We start from the raw sequence: 13,351 nt of genomic DNA on the forward strand, positions 1-13,351 counted from the left end.
TGAGGAGGAGGAAGAGGAGGAGGCTGGAGGGAAACACTCGACAGTTCTTTAAGCTCTCTGCCTCCCTGGGGGCTAATGGGGTAAACTGTGACGGAGACAGAAGCCTCAATTCTTCCTTTACTGATTCCTTCTCAGAAAAGCCTTTTCCACAACATGTGGAAAAACTTCACAATCTGCTTTGCTTGTTGGAATGAAACCAGCAGGGTGAGAGTCATTTACTAACGTACAACACCCACACAGACACACACTCTCTTTAGAGGTCAAAGGGCACATACCTGCTTGATCCTGGCTCTGCCAGGGGAGAACTTCCTCTTAGAGATGGCCGGTTTCCCCATGCCAATTTTAGGAGTGAGGGGGAGCACAGTGGAGGGAGCAGCCTGGGGCTGAGAATGAAAAGTATATCAGGAGGTCAGTGACTGGGAAGAAAAGACAAGGAGGAGACAGTCACAGTTGTTAGATTTACCTTGGAGAGAGGTGGAGACTCTCTGGAAAGAAGAGAGCAGTGGAGAGGAGGTGAGGGCGGAGAGAGTGGAGGTGGGGTGATGGGGGCTCTGGCGGGAGAGGTCTCAGGGGAGGCTTCAGTGGAGAAGGGTGACTGCCTCAGACGGATGGAGAGGTCGTCTGACGGCCTGGAGGAGCAAGGAGGAGATCTGAAAGTCCGACCCTTCCCCCGGCGGGAGAAGGAAGGCAGGCTGATGGAGGAGAGATGGAGGAGGGAAGGAGGAGGAGATGAAGAGGTCATCAGCTCCATCACTTCCATATCCAAAGACGGGTCCAGTTCCAGCACAGGGCTCACTGGCTCCTCCTCTACATCTGACTGGTCCTCCCTCATCTCACCTGCTTCCTCTTCATCCATCCTATCAGTCACTCCTTCCCCCTGCCCCTTCGCTGCATCCTGCCTCTCTCTTATTGGCTGCTGCCTGGTAACTGCCTCGGTTGTCATGAGCAATGCAGTTGGCTCCGGTGTTTCAGGAGGCTCCTCCTCCTCCTCCTCCTTCCTATCTGAAGGCTCAGTATGTGATTGGTGCTCATCTTTGGTGGGTTCTGTTTCCAAGACAACAAGTTCTAACTGGCTCTGTGATTGGCTGTCACCATCCGCCAATGTCACATGACAGGAAAGCGTGTTGTCCTCTTGCACTGCCTCTGTTTGTCGCTGACTGGCAACCTTCTCCTGCTGGGGACAGCCCTCCAGGGGGGAGGAAGGAGGTGGGGTGTGGGGGGAGCAGGAGGGGAGTAAGGCAGTCCTGTGAGGGGATGTCTCTAGAGAGCCAGCTCTAGAAGAAGTTGGGGATCGTGGCGAGGCAAGGTGAGAGGAAGGAAGTGATGATGAGGGAGAGTGGGAGGGGTGTTGTGGGAGTGAGGCAGAGTGTGGTATGATGGTTTGTTGGGAGGAAGGAGCTGGCTGTGGGAGGAGGGGTGAGGCAGCAGCAGAGTGAGGAGGAGAAGGATGGTCTTCATTCAGGTCAGATGCCAGCTGGACTCCTGTGCAGAGAGAGAACAGTTTACACTGTGTCTGGCAAAGACTAAGGCAAAAATCAATGTCTGCTTTCTGACACAGCTTACCTGGCCTGACACAAACAGCACCACAGGTAAAAGTCAACACTACTGATGCTTCCTACCTGCCGGAGGACAGCTTGCGCCGCTGTGCCAGTCCTCCTCCTGATCTCGTGCATCACCTCCAGGCTCCCCCTTTTCTAGGGTCTCCTTTGCCTGATGAGGCTCCTCCACCGCCTCCTGCTGAGGAGCCTCTTTCTCCTTCTCTCTCTCTTCAGTCTTCTTCTGTTGCACCATCTCTTCCTCGACCTCAGTCATGCAGGTGTCTAGAGAAAGAGGAAGATATTACAAACTCAGGAAACCAAAGTTCAACAAAACAAAAATCTGCACTTTGGACTCACAGCGGATAATAATTTTTCCTTTAAAACAAAATTATCAATGTCTACGCTTCATGTGACACACTTTTAATAAATGTCAAAACTGTGCAGGCCAGTTTCCCTTGTACTCACCCACAGCGGCTGCACACTCTCTCTCTGTTTGTCTGTGCTGTCGGGGGCAGGAAACAGAGTGACCTTCATGACCAGCGTCAGGCTGCCCAGGGCTAGTAGGACTTGGGCTGGTCTTAGACTGGTCAGGGATGGTAAGTCCAGAGCTAACAGAATTGGGACCAGGGCTAGCCTCACCCCCTACGAGGTTACCAGAATCAGGACTGGGACTAGACTCTGGCTGCACAGGATGAGCAAGACCAGGACAAGAACTAGTCTCAGGGCTGGTAGGAACAGCACTCGGGTTAATTTGTGTATCACCTGTTTGCAAGAGGATAAAAACAGGACTAGCAACTGGGCTACTGTGAACTAAGCTAGCTTGCACTTGTGGAGCATGAGCAGAAAATGTGTGAGGAGGGTTAGGAGGGCTAACTTGTGAGGATGCAGATGGTGGGGGACTAGCCAATATTTCACTAATGTGGCTTGTGCAAGGCATCCCAATATTATCCTGAGTGGGACTAAAATGGACAGGGCTAGCATAGCTCTGACTAGTCTGAGTGGAAGTAGCATCATCAGGAAGGGCTGTTCCTTGATGCAGGGGGCTGTCCAGGGCAGCGCATTGCTGGTTTTCAACAGATGACTTATTGAGAATATGAAGAGGACTAGCAGGGGGTTGGCTAACCTGGTTCAGACTAGCCTGGCTGGGGCTAAAAGCAGATGAGTCATCAGGCGGGCAACTGGCAGATGTTGAGCTCGACTGGCCACTACTGTCTGTAGGTTTGAAAAGACTGGGTTCAAGCTGAACCAAATTAGGAAGAAAAGAACTCTGCATTGTGGAACTGGCCACCATGTGTACACCAAGACCTGAACCAGCCAAAGTAGGGCTTAAATGTGTCACAGTCGAGCCAGAACTGGTTCCAGTGTTGGGCGATGGGCTATAATGGGGACTACCTGTAAGACAACTATATGATTCACTAGCCTGAGCTGGACTATGAGGTGGGCCAACACAAGTGTCAGTAGCATGTGCAACGCTGCTGTATATGCTAGCTAAAGAGGGAGTATGACTTTGGACTGGGCCTGAGTGGGCACTACTGGAAGTGCTTTGTAAAGGGCTAGGTTGACCAGCAGGGCTAGACCGATGTGGACTGTGGATGACACTAACATCACTTTCGTTAGCAGCATTGGAACTTGTCTGGCCACTAGGGCTCTGAGAGCTACTAGCTGGGCTAGTATCAGCGGGGCTACAGTGTGGAGGACTAAAGCTGATTGGAGCTGGCAGGGGGCTTCTCTGTACCGGAGACTTCTGTGAAGGACTGCAGACTGTTTGGACATGTGAGGGACTCTGGCTTGTCTGTGTCTGTGCAAGCTCCATAACAATACAAACAGGGGGACTAGCTCTCTCTTGAGCTTGCACGTTGCCCATCAGACTGTAGCCACTGTTAGTTTCCATGAGGATTGGGCTACCATGAGTAGGGCTTGTATGAACTGGTGGTGCAGAGCAGCTGACATGGGCAAGGATAGGCTCCACTGGCATGGGGCTAGTACAGGCCAGAGGAGAGCTTGCAGGGCTAGCAGGCGTTTCAATAGCATGTTTGGGGCTAAAACTGGCTGAGCTATGTTGGATATGTATGAAGTTGGCTTTACCTTCAATAACTATTGTGTGGTGTGATGGACTGTCACAAGGACTCTGATTAATGTGGCTACCTGTTTCATCATAAGCTGAGCAAGTTAGGCTACTGTGTTCTTCTGAAGTACCAAGGTGAACAAGGCTTTCTGGTGCAGCCATGGCAGGGACTTGAGAGGTGCTGGGATTTTCCAGGATAAGTGCACTACTCTGCACAGGAGTGAGCTGGACTGGGAGTTTGCCATCTGGACCAAGGCTATCATGGGCCACTGTGGACAGGTTAGCAGTGAGGCTAGGAGGGGTAGGGCTACTTTCCAGTGTTTGGCCTTCAACATTAGTCCTCAGCTGCACTAGGCTTTGATCCGAGGACAATTCTGTGATACTGGTTTTGGGGACCCCTTTCATGACTTTTGACTGTGTAGCAAGCTGAGAAGGAAGCAGCATGACCTTCAAAGTGTGGGCCAATACTGGGCTTGAAGGCTGTGATAGACTACACACTGTGGCTCTCTGTGGGGCCGGTGATGGGCTACATGGAGCTGAAATAGGCTTCGATGAGGTGTGTCTACTTGCTGTATGGACAGACCTACAGTAGACTGGTGAGAGGTCCTGGTCCAGTGTAGTTACATCTTGTGCAGCCCCACATCGCAGCTGAGCAGGGCTGCTTGATCCAGGGCTCTCCTGGTCCAGTGTAGGTTTGGAATCCTGTGTAGGACTCTGTGGATATGATGTGTCATCTTGTGCAGGACTATGTTGTCTTTGTGGGGAACTGCGCTGAGACTGTGTGATGATCATGTCATTACTACATGGTCTATGGAGCTCTGTGTGTGCAGTGTAGTCCTGTACGGGACTGTGAGGTGGCGGGCTGTGCTGATGCTCTGGGGGCCCTGGTTGAACATGGGCAGGACTAATCACTGCCTCAGTTGACTGTGGACTGTGTGGAGAACGAGAATGACTACAAAATACGGGACTACCCTGCACTGGACTCTGCTGAGACTCTGCATCCATAAGCTGATCCTCTGTGGAACTCTGGGCAGGGGTAGAAGAAATGTAACTAAGTGGGTGAGAACTATGCTGAGTCTGCATCACACAGTCAGGACTTTGCTTTAGCTCAATGGGGCCAGTCGTACATGGCAAAGGACTTTTATGAAGATCTGTTGAACCAGAGTGAGACTGTGGAGGCCTTTGCGGAAGCTCCACTGGACTAAGGTGATGGAAGGCGTGCCTTTCCTGGTGTTCTGTAAGATCAGAGTGACCTGGCACAGGACTTTGTGGGAGCTCAATGGGATTAGGGTGAGATGGCGAAGGGCTCGCTTCAAGCTCTTTGGGTTCAGGGTGAAACGATGCAGGACTATGCTGGAGCTCTGCTGGATCAGGGTGAGATGGCGCAGGACTATACTGGAGCTCTGCTGGATTAAATGGAGAAGGTGCGGGACTATGTTGGAGCTCTGTGGGTTCATGTGGAGACAGTTCAGGACTATGTTGGACCTCTTTAGGTTGAGGATGAGACGGTGCAGGACTATGCTGGAGCTCTGTGGGTTCAGATTGAGACGGTGCAGGACTATGCTGAAGCTCTGTGGGTTCAGACTGACAAGATGCAGAACTATGTTGGGGCTCTGTGGATTCGTGTGGAGACGGTTCACGACTATGTTGGACCTCTTTGGGTTGAAGATGAGATGGTGCGGGACTATGCTGGAGCTCTGTGGGTTCAGGTTGAGACGGTGCGGGACCAAGCTGGAGCTCTGTGGGTTCAGGGTGAGACGGTGCGGGACTACACTGAAGCTCTGTGGGTTCAGATTGAGACGGTGCGGGACTACGCTGGAGCTCTGTGGGTTCAGGGTGAGACGGTGCAGGACCAAGCTGGAGCTCTGTGGGTTCAGATTGAGACGGTGCAGGACTATGCTGAAGCTCTGTGGGTTCAGACTGACAAGATGCAGAACTATGTTGGGGCTCTGTGGATTCGTGTGGAGACGGTTCACGACTATGTTGGACCTCTTTGGGTTGAAGATGAGATGGTGCGGGACTATGCTGGAGCTCTGTGGGTTCAGGTTGAGACGGTGCGGGACCAAGCTGGAGCTCTGTGGGTTCAGGGTGAGACGGTGCGGGACTACACTGAAGCTCTGTGGGTTCAGATTGAGACGGTGCGGGACTACACTGGAGCTCTGTGGGTTCAGGGTGAGACGGTGCGGGACTATGCTGGAGCTCTGTGGGTTCAGATTGAGACGGTGCGGGACTATGCTGAAGCTCTGTGGGTTCAGATTGAGACGGTGCGGGACTATGCTGGAGCTCTGTGGGTTCAGGTTGAGACGGTGCGGGACTATGCTGGAGCTCTGTGGGTTCAGGTTGAGACGGTGCGGGACTACGCCGAAGTTCTGTGGGTTCCGATTGAGACGGTGTGGGACCATGCTGGAGCTCTGTGGGTTCAGATTGGGACGGTGCGGGACTACGCTGGAGCTCGGTGGGTTCAGGTTGAGACGGTGCGGGACTACGCTGGAGCTCTGTGGGTTCAGGTTGAGATGGTGCGGGACCATGCTGGCGCTCTGTGGGTTCAGGTTGAGACGGTGCGGGACTATGCTGGCGCTCTGTGGGTTCAGGGTGAGACGGTGCGGGACTATGCTGGAGCTCTGTGGGTTCAGGTTGAGACGGTGCGGGACTATGCTGGAGTTCTGTGGGTTCAGGTTGAGACGGTGCGGGACTATGCTGGAGCTCTGTGGGTTCAGGTTGAGACGGTGCGGGACTATGCTGGAGTTCTGTGGGTTCAGGTTGAGACGGTGCGGGACTATGTTGGAGCTCTGTGGGTTCAGGTTGAGACGGTGCGGGACTATGCTGGAGCTCTGTGGGTTCAGGTTGAGACGGTGCGGGACTATGCTGGAGCTCTGTGGGTTCAGGTTGAGATGGCTTAAGACTTTGCTGCGATGGTGTACAGAGGACGGGGGAGAACGGGGCTGGGCTATGAGCATGAAGACTGCAGGGTGGAGCCTCTAGCATGTCCTGCTGAGGCCTGCAGACAGAGCAGACATAGTCTTCGGAAATTGCCCTGCCCTCCCCGGCCTGGACAGCACACTCTGTATGAACACACCTGTAGCACAGACACAAAAAGACACAAAAATAAAATGTCTGTGTTTACTAAGTTTTACACAGTCAATGATTCTGCAGCACTGCTCCTGGGACCTGGAAATTTTTATTATTAACTGTAGACCACACCATGGTTCACCTGATTCCCACCTATAGGCAGAAGCTGAAACGGTGAAAACCTTTAGGGAGGACATCTAAACGGTGGAGCAGTGGAGCCATTGAAGAACTGCAGGCACATTCGGACTGTACTGACTGGGACGTGTTCAGGATGGCTACCAACAATCTGGAGGAGTACACAGAGGTGGTAACCTCCTACACCAGCTTCTGTGAGGACAGTTGTATCCCATCACGCACCAGGGTGTGTTACAGCAATGATAAACCCTGGTTCACAGCAGAACTCAAGCGGCTAAGGAGGCTCAAGGAGGAGGTGTTTAGGAGTGGGGACAAAGAGAGGTACAAGGAGTCAAAGTGCTGCTTTAGCAAGGCGGTGAGAAACGACAGCACTCTGAGAAACTTGAACACCAGTTCTCAGCCAGCAACTTTGCTTCTGTTTGGAGAGGGCTCAGACAGATAACCAACTACAGTCTCAAGGCCCCCCACTCCATAAGCAACATGGGCCTACCAAATGAGCTGAACGACCATTACTGCCGCTTTGAAAGACAATGGGTCTGTCCTGACACCTTCATCACCCCTACCCCAACAGGAGCCCTGACACCTCGACCAGTTCCCCCAGGTTCTCAGCCCACCCACCAATGGAGTGGCTCTCTCTATCACAGAGAGATGTGAGTAGGCTGTTCAAAACGCAAAACCCCCGCAAAGCAGCCGGACCGGACCATGTCTCATCTGCCACTCTGAAGCACTGCGCTGACCATCTATCTCCGGTGTTCACAGACATTTTTAACACCTCACTGGAGTGAAAAAAAAAAACAAAAAAAAAAACAAAAGCCCTCTGGACTAAATGACTACAAACCCGTCGCCCTGACCTCGGTGGTCATGTGAACACTGTCCTGATGCACCTCAAATCCATCACTGACCCACTCCTGGACCCCCTGCAGTTCGCCTACAGAACCAACAGGTATGTGGACGACGCTGTCAACTTGTCTTTACATTACGTCCTTGGGCATCTGGACTATACAGGAACCTACCTCCCAGCTGAGCGTACCTGACTCCACCTGCAGGTGGATCACTCACTTCCTGTCTGACAGGAGGCAGCACGTAAGGATGGGGAAGCACGTCTCTGACTCCCGGACCATCAGTACTGGATCACCGCAGGGCTGTGTTCTTTCTCCTCTGCTTTTCTCTCTGTATACAAACACCTGCACCTCCAGCCATCAGAATGTCAAGCTCCTGAAGTTTGTGGATGACACCACCCTCATTGGACTCATCTCTGATGGGGATGAGTCAGCCTACAAATGGGAAATCGATCGTCTGGTGACTTGGTGCAGGCTCAACAACCTGGAGCTCAATGCCCTCAAAACAGTAGAGCTGACAGTGGACTTCAGGACGAACCCACCCCCACCTGCCCCCATCACCCTGTGTGACTCCCCCGTGGTTACTGTGGAGCATTTCCGCTTCCTGGGAACCACGATCACACAGGACCTCAAATGGGAGCTGAACATCAGCTCCCTCATCAAAAAAGCACAGTAGAGGATGTTTCTGCTTGAGGCAGCTGAAGCAGTTCAAACTGCTAAAGGCAATGATGGTGGACTTCTACACCTCCATCAAAGAGTCCATCCTCATCTGCTCCATCACCATCTGGTATGCTGCTGCCACTGCTAAAGAACTAAGGAAAAGTGTATCATCCGCTCTGCTAAGAAGGTAATTGGTTGCAACCTACCTTCTCTTCAGGATCTGTACACCTCCAGGATCCTGAGGAGAGCACAAAAGATTGCAGCCGACCCTTCTCACCTGGGACACAAACTCTTTGAGGAGCTCCCCTCTGGCAGGAGGCTGCGGTGCTCTCGGACCAAAACCTCTCGCCACAACAGCTTCTTTCCCTCTGCTATCAGGCTCATTAACACATGAGAAGTCAACCACCGACACCCCTAAGCCCATCTCACACACACACACTTCTTTCTCTCCTTCTTCCTCTCTCTCTCACACACTCATACACATACACACACTTTTTCTCTCCCACTCTTTCTTTCTCTCTCTCTCACACACACACGCACACACTCTCCCCTTGCACATCCAGTTCCCTTGCATGTTCATTACTCTGCAAATGTTTACCTCCTCCCTGAGCAGGCACATTCCCTCGTATATACAGATGTATATGTACACTATGTATACGGACTTCTTGCATTTCATTATTTATCGTTATTTTGTTCTCTTTTCCTGTGTATGTGTGCTGCACCAGATGCCAAAACAAATTCCTCGTAGGTGGAACCTACCTGGCAAAAAAGCTTTCTGATTCTGATGACACAGCAGTTGCATATTCACATCTTAAAGAGCCAGGATGTGTGTGTGTGTACCTATAGCAGCAGATACAAGTCAGACAGTCCTGTGGCGTGTAGAGGTCAGGGGCACGGTCACAGAGAGGGCAGGGCAGGGCAGGGTCACATGACTCACACAAAAATGGATGATTCGCCCACTGGCCTGATGACCTCACACCACAGCGGCGACAGATTCTGCAGTTCTGGAAGAGAAAAAGGTTTTCAAACAAACACGCGCACACCACAAACAAACAAGGTGGTCCAAAGTTCAACACTGACACCATGGTGTGTGTTTGTTTATCTCACCTTGCAGCTCCAGCCGGTGCTTGGTGCACAGTCCAGAGGTGGTATGAGACAGTGTGTGTGGTAGGCTTTATCACAGCGCTCACATACGATCAACACCCCATTGTGTTCTCGCAACCTAACACACACACATACACACAAAAAATGAACACTTTTTCCTCCAGATGTGGCCCAGTCTCCAGGTCTCAGTCTGGTCCCGTGTGCTAACCTCTGCTACATCTTTGTTTTTGGTGTGTGCACAAAGTCAAACAGAATTACTGTGTACAAACTGCTGCTCTCATCATTACAGTCAGATTCTGCAGAGGGTGCTGTGGACATCCAGCAGTTACACAGCAACGTAATCATTCATTCTGGGTCATGTTGTGTCACCTGATGAGTCTAAGGCCAGGATTCACTCTCTTTAAGCTCTGTGTCTGATTCCTGAATGATGGAAATAGTTATTAAATGCTTGTGTGTGTGTGTCTGTTACCTGCAGCTCTGACACACTCGACACTGAGGACATTGCCAGCCAGCCCGGCACAGGGGGGAGGGGACCAGAGGGGGGTCCAGGCAACTGCCGTGGTAACAGTTACCACAGCAACAGCACATCAACAGACCATTGACATCTGCACTACCCGAACACGACACACACTGTGTGGCAGCTGGAGACAGAGAGACAAAAGTTTAAATCCAATGCAGCGACTGGACGTTTGTGTTCGTTCTCCCACTGTGTGAATATGATTTGATAAACAGCAGGTGGAGCCAATTCTCTAGTCGGTGCCATTAACCCACCACAGAAGAAGAAAATGAAGAAATCACACTTTGAGAGTGTGTGTGTGTACCTGCATGTGTGTGTCTTCTACACAATGTGCGTCTCTGGGTCCAGTCCTGGTGAGCTCCGGCAGCAGCAGCGCAGGGGAAGTGGTAGCTCCGCCCACAGCTCTGCTCCTGGCAACGCAGCGACGCTCCGAGCCGACGACAGAACGCACACGCCTGGACAGGTGGGAGGAAAGGCGGGACTTAGCAACACTATACACAGCTGCATGTGTGTGTAGTTACTGATCAGAAACCACACAAACCGAACCTGCGTGCTTCCTGAGTCGATGGCTTTGTCCACGTAGAGCAGTGATTGTCCCTCTCCACGACAGACCCCCTCTGACCAGGCTGCACACTGCAGGTGAGCGCAGCACTGACCTGCATGCACGCGCGCACACACACACACACACACACACACACACACCTGATAGGATGCACTGGCAATGACAAAAGGAGGTCACGTAAAAAAGAAAGACTTAACGAAAGGAGGAAAACATTTTTTTGTCTTCGATTGGCGCAGACAAGTCATTTAACAAGAATGTTGTTCATCCATTCAGAGAACAAACATGGTTGGTTTTAAATGTTGTTTGAGTCTTTTATCACAATAAGATTAAAAAAAATATACAAAAAGGCACATCACATTTTAGCGTATTAAAGCAGTAATGACTTCATCTAAAGTGGCTGCTGTATGAAGCAGAAATAAGATCATTCTCATGTGGCCAGGAAAGGATTCAACACCAAAAATGATCGCTCGAAACAACTAGATGCACAACATGCCCTCACCACCTTGGGGGAAAAATAATCAATTCTTGTACCTGTGGGGTCGAACAGTGATTGGACATCAATGTCATGTGGAAGGCCAATGGGTCCGAGCTGCTCCACAAACTCTGAGGAAGACTCCTCCTCTGAAACACAAGGGAGAAAAAGGTGATCAATGACACTGATCAGTCACTGATCTGCAGAAATTTACTGAGTCCTCCTTTTGTCTTCACTCCTTGATTCAGTCCTCGACAGAATCAAGTCAAAACAACGAAAGACAAACAGTGAGTACTCACCACACTGCTCTGGACTGCTGCACCTAGAGAGACACACACACACATATTTTGCTGTTCAACTGACTCACACTGATACCACAAATCAAAAATCAAGATGACCAAGTTGACTGTTTCATGAGTCTTTAGAATTCGTATGTGAGTGTCAGTGTGTATGTAGGTGGTTTCTGACTTTTATTTTGATAGGGACAGAGAATGTGGCCACTCACGTGGGCGGGGCAGGATCGCCACGGTAGCAGTGGTCGTGGCAGTCGTTGTCTCGGTCAGAGGAGGCGCGGCGGTTGAGAATGTGGAGTGGGATGTAGCCGGGCGTCGGACCGAACACCACCAGGCGGCCCTGGCCCAGAGGAGGTTCGTCACCACGGTAACAGAAGGCACACTGCTTCAGACTGCAGGGCGGGAGACACCGGGATTACTTTTTGTTTGACTCATTAATTGTTGCAGCTCGAATTTAAACCAGCCAAATCAGGTAATAAAAATCCAAGACTAAATACAAGATTTCAAAGGAAACCTATTGGACCGTGAATACTGGTTACTGGACCGTAACCCCTGTACTGTGATAATGGGCTCTAAGATGAACTGCTGCATGTGAAAATAAAAAACCTGAACCCTCCAAACAGTCTACAGTGAGGAATTTCCACCAAAATGCTCCAGCATTTAAAACTCAATTTATTCCGCACAAAGATGAACAGACAACAAACGTGCACAAGTGCATGCACGCGCGCACACAAACACACTGTTTGTCTCACCGTTTTTTGGTGTGTCCCAGACTGGGGGTGGGCGAGTCCCCAGAGTCCTCTGATAGACACTGCTGGAACAAAGGGGACAGAGAGTCTTCATCCTCCAGTCGGGAGCAGGGAGAGACCGGAGGACTGGAGCAGGGACTCATGGTGGGACTATGCTTCTTGGGACTGGCCCTGGCCCCCTCCGTCTCCATGGGAACTGTACTGGGACTGCAGTCCACCTCAATGGGAGCAGGGCTGTGGTTCAGCCTGGGCTGGTCCTCCTCCTCCACAGGGCCAGGAGCAGGCCTGGGGCTGGAGGCTGGGCTGTGATCTGGGCTGCAGGGCAGGGGACTGACTCGAGCTTCTTCCTCAGGACTGGGAGCTGGTCCAGGGCTGGAGGCCACGAGTGAGGCAGCAGGGGCAGGGCTCGTTCCATCCTCCTCAAGCTTGGGAGGAGGTTCTAGGCTGGACTCTGGGGTGGGTGTGGGGTCAGGGTGAGGAGAGTTAGGGTTTGGATCAGGCTCTGGACTGAGACAGTCTTGGTTGGGGTCAGAGTTTGTGTTGCATTTTCTCCTGGAGGTGGACCGGCGGCGTCCTGCTGTCTTCTCCTTCACCTCTGTGCGCACGCACGCACACGCACGCACACACACACACACACACACACACACACACACACACACACACACAGATCAACATGGAGCAAACTTAAAAAGACACTTAAACAAAAACCGGGCCTGAATGTCTTTCAACTCATGTTCAAAGACATTCCCCATCATACACACCTGTCTTCTGGAGGGTTTTCTTCTCTGTGGCATCCATGCTCTCTTCATCCTCTACCTGGGCTCGGCCTCGACTCCGCCCCCTGCTCACACGCATAAAACAAAAACACACCTGGTCAATTGCAAACCTGACAAACTGCTGAGGACTCTGTTTTCCAGCAGCCACACTTCCATGGCTGAGACATTTTTCAGCAGATTGAATGCATGACCACAGCTCATTTAGATAGAAACAGGAAGTACAATCACATAGCAAGAGCGACACATCACAAAGTCCTTCACATAAGACATAACACGGCTCACATAAATACAGACACCATGGAACAGAAATAAACTGAAATAAAGTCAAAAGACACAAAGTCCCAAAGTTCACCAAAGTCTTCTGTTAATTCTGAATGGAGACAAACCCAACAGACCTGACGAGAGGAGCTCAGAGAGCTGCTGGTGATACAGGACAGCAGTACGTCTCTAACGTAGGCAGCTGTCTGACCCTGCAGGACTCTGTGGGTGATCACAGGAACCTGCAACTGGATTCTAATTATGACAAGGGGCCAGTGAAGACAAAACAAGACGTGTGTCACAGGAGACACACG

General features: G+C 51.4%; 1 protein-coding gene across 12 annotated transcripts in view; it reads right to left on the minus strand.

Annotated features, from left to right (window-relative positions):
• LOC124049843 (histone-lysine N-methyltransferase 2C-like) overlaps positions 1-13,351 on the minus strand; it is a 52,349-nt gene that overhangs the window by 34,254 nt on the left and 4,744 nt on the right. For 11 of the 12 annotated variants that reach the window (XM_046371925.1, XM_046371924.1, XM_046371920.1 and 8 more), the window contains exons 3-16: positions 12,765-12,844; positions 12,007-12,598; positions 11,467-11,646; positions 11,261-11,283; positions 11,021-11,110; positions 10,474-10,583; positions 10,232-10,382; positions 9,880-10,051; positions 9,414-9,528; positions 9,147-9,310; positions 2,004-6,679; positions 1,620-1,820; positions 464-1,482; positions 276-383 (exon numbers count right to left, since the gene is read on the minus strand). In XM_046371925.1, coding sequence (XP_046227881.1) covers positions 276-383; positions 464-1,482; positions 1,620-1,820; positions 2,004-6,679; positions 9,147-9,310; positions 9,414-9,528; positions 9,880-10,051; positions 10,232-10,382; positions 10,474-10,583; positions 11,021-11,110; positions 11,261-11,283; positions 11,467-11,646; positions 12,007-12,598; positions 12,765-12,844 — 7,681 coding nt within the window. The remainder of the gene's footprint in view (positions 1-275; positions 384-463; positions 1,483-1,619; positions 1,821-2,003; positions 6,680-9,146; positions 9,311-9,413; positions 9,529-9,879; positions 10,052-10,231; positions 10,383-10,473; positions 10,584-11,020; positions 11,111-11,260; positions 11,284-11,466; positions 11,647-12,006; positions 12,599-12,764; positions 12,845-13,351) is intronic. The other variant, XM_046371927.1, reaches the window with a different exon arrangement.

The sequence above is a fragment of the Scatophagus argus genome, chromosome 18, assembly GCF_020382885.2.
Source record: "Scatophagus argus isolate fScaArg1 chromosome 18, fScaArg1.pri, whole genome shotgun sequence".
Classification (NCBI taxonomy): Eukaryota; Metazoa; Chordata; class Actinopteri; family Scatophagidae; genus Scatophagus; species Scatophagus argus.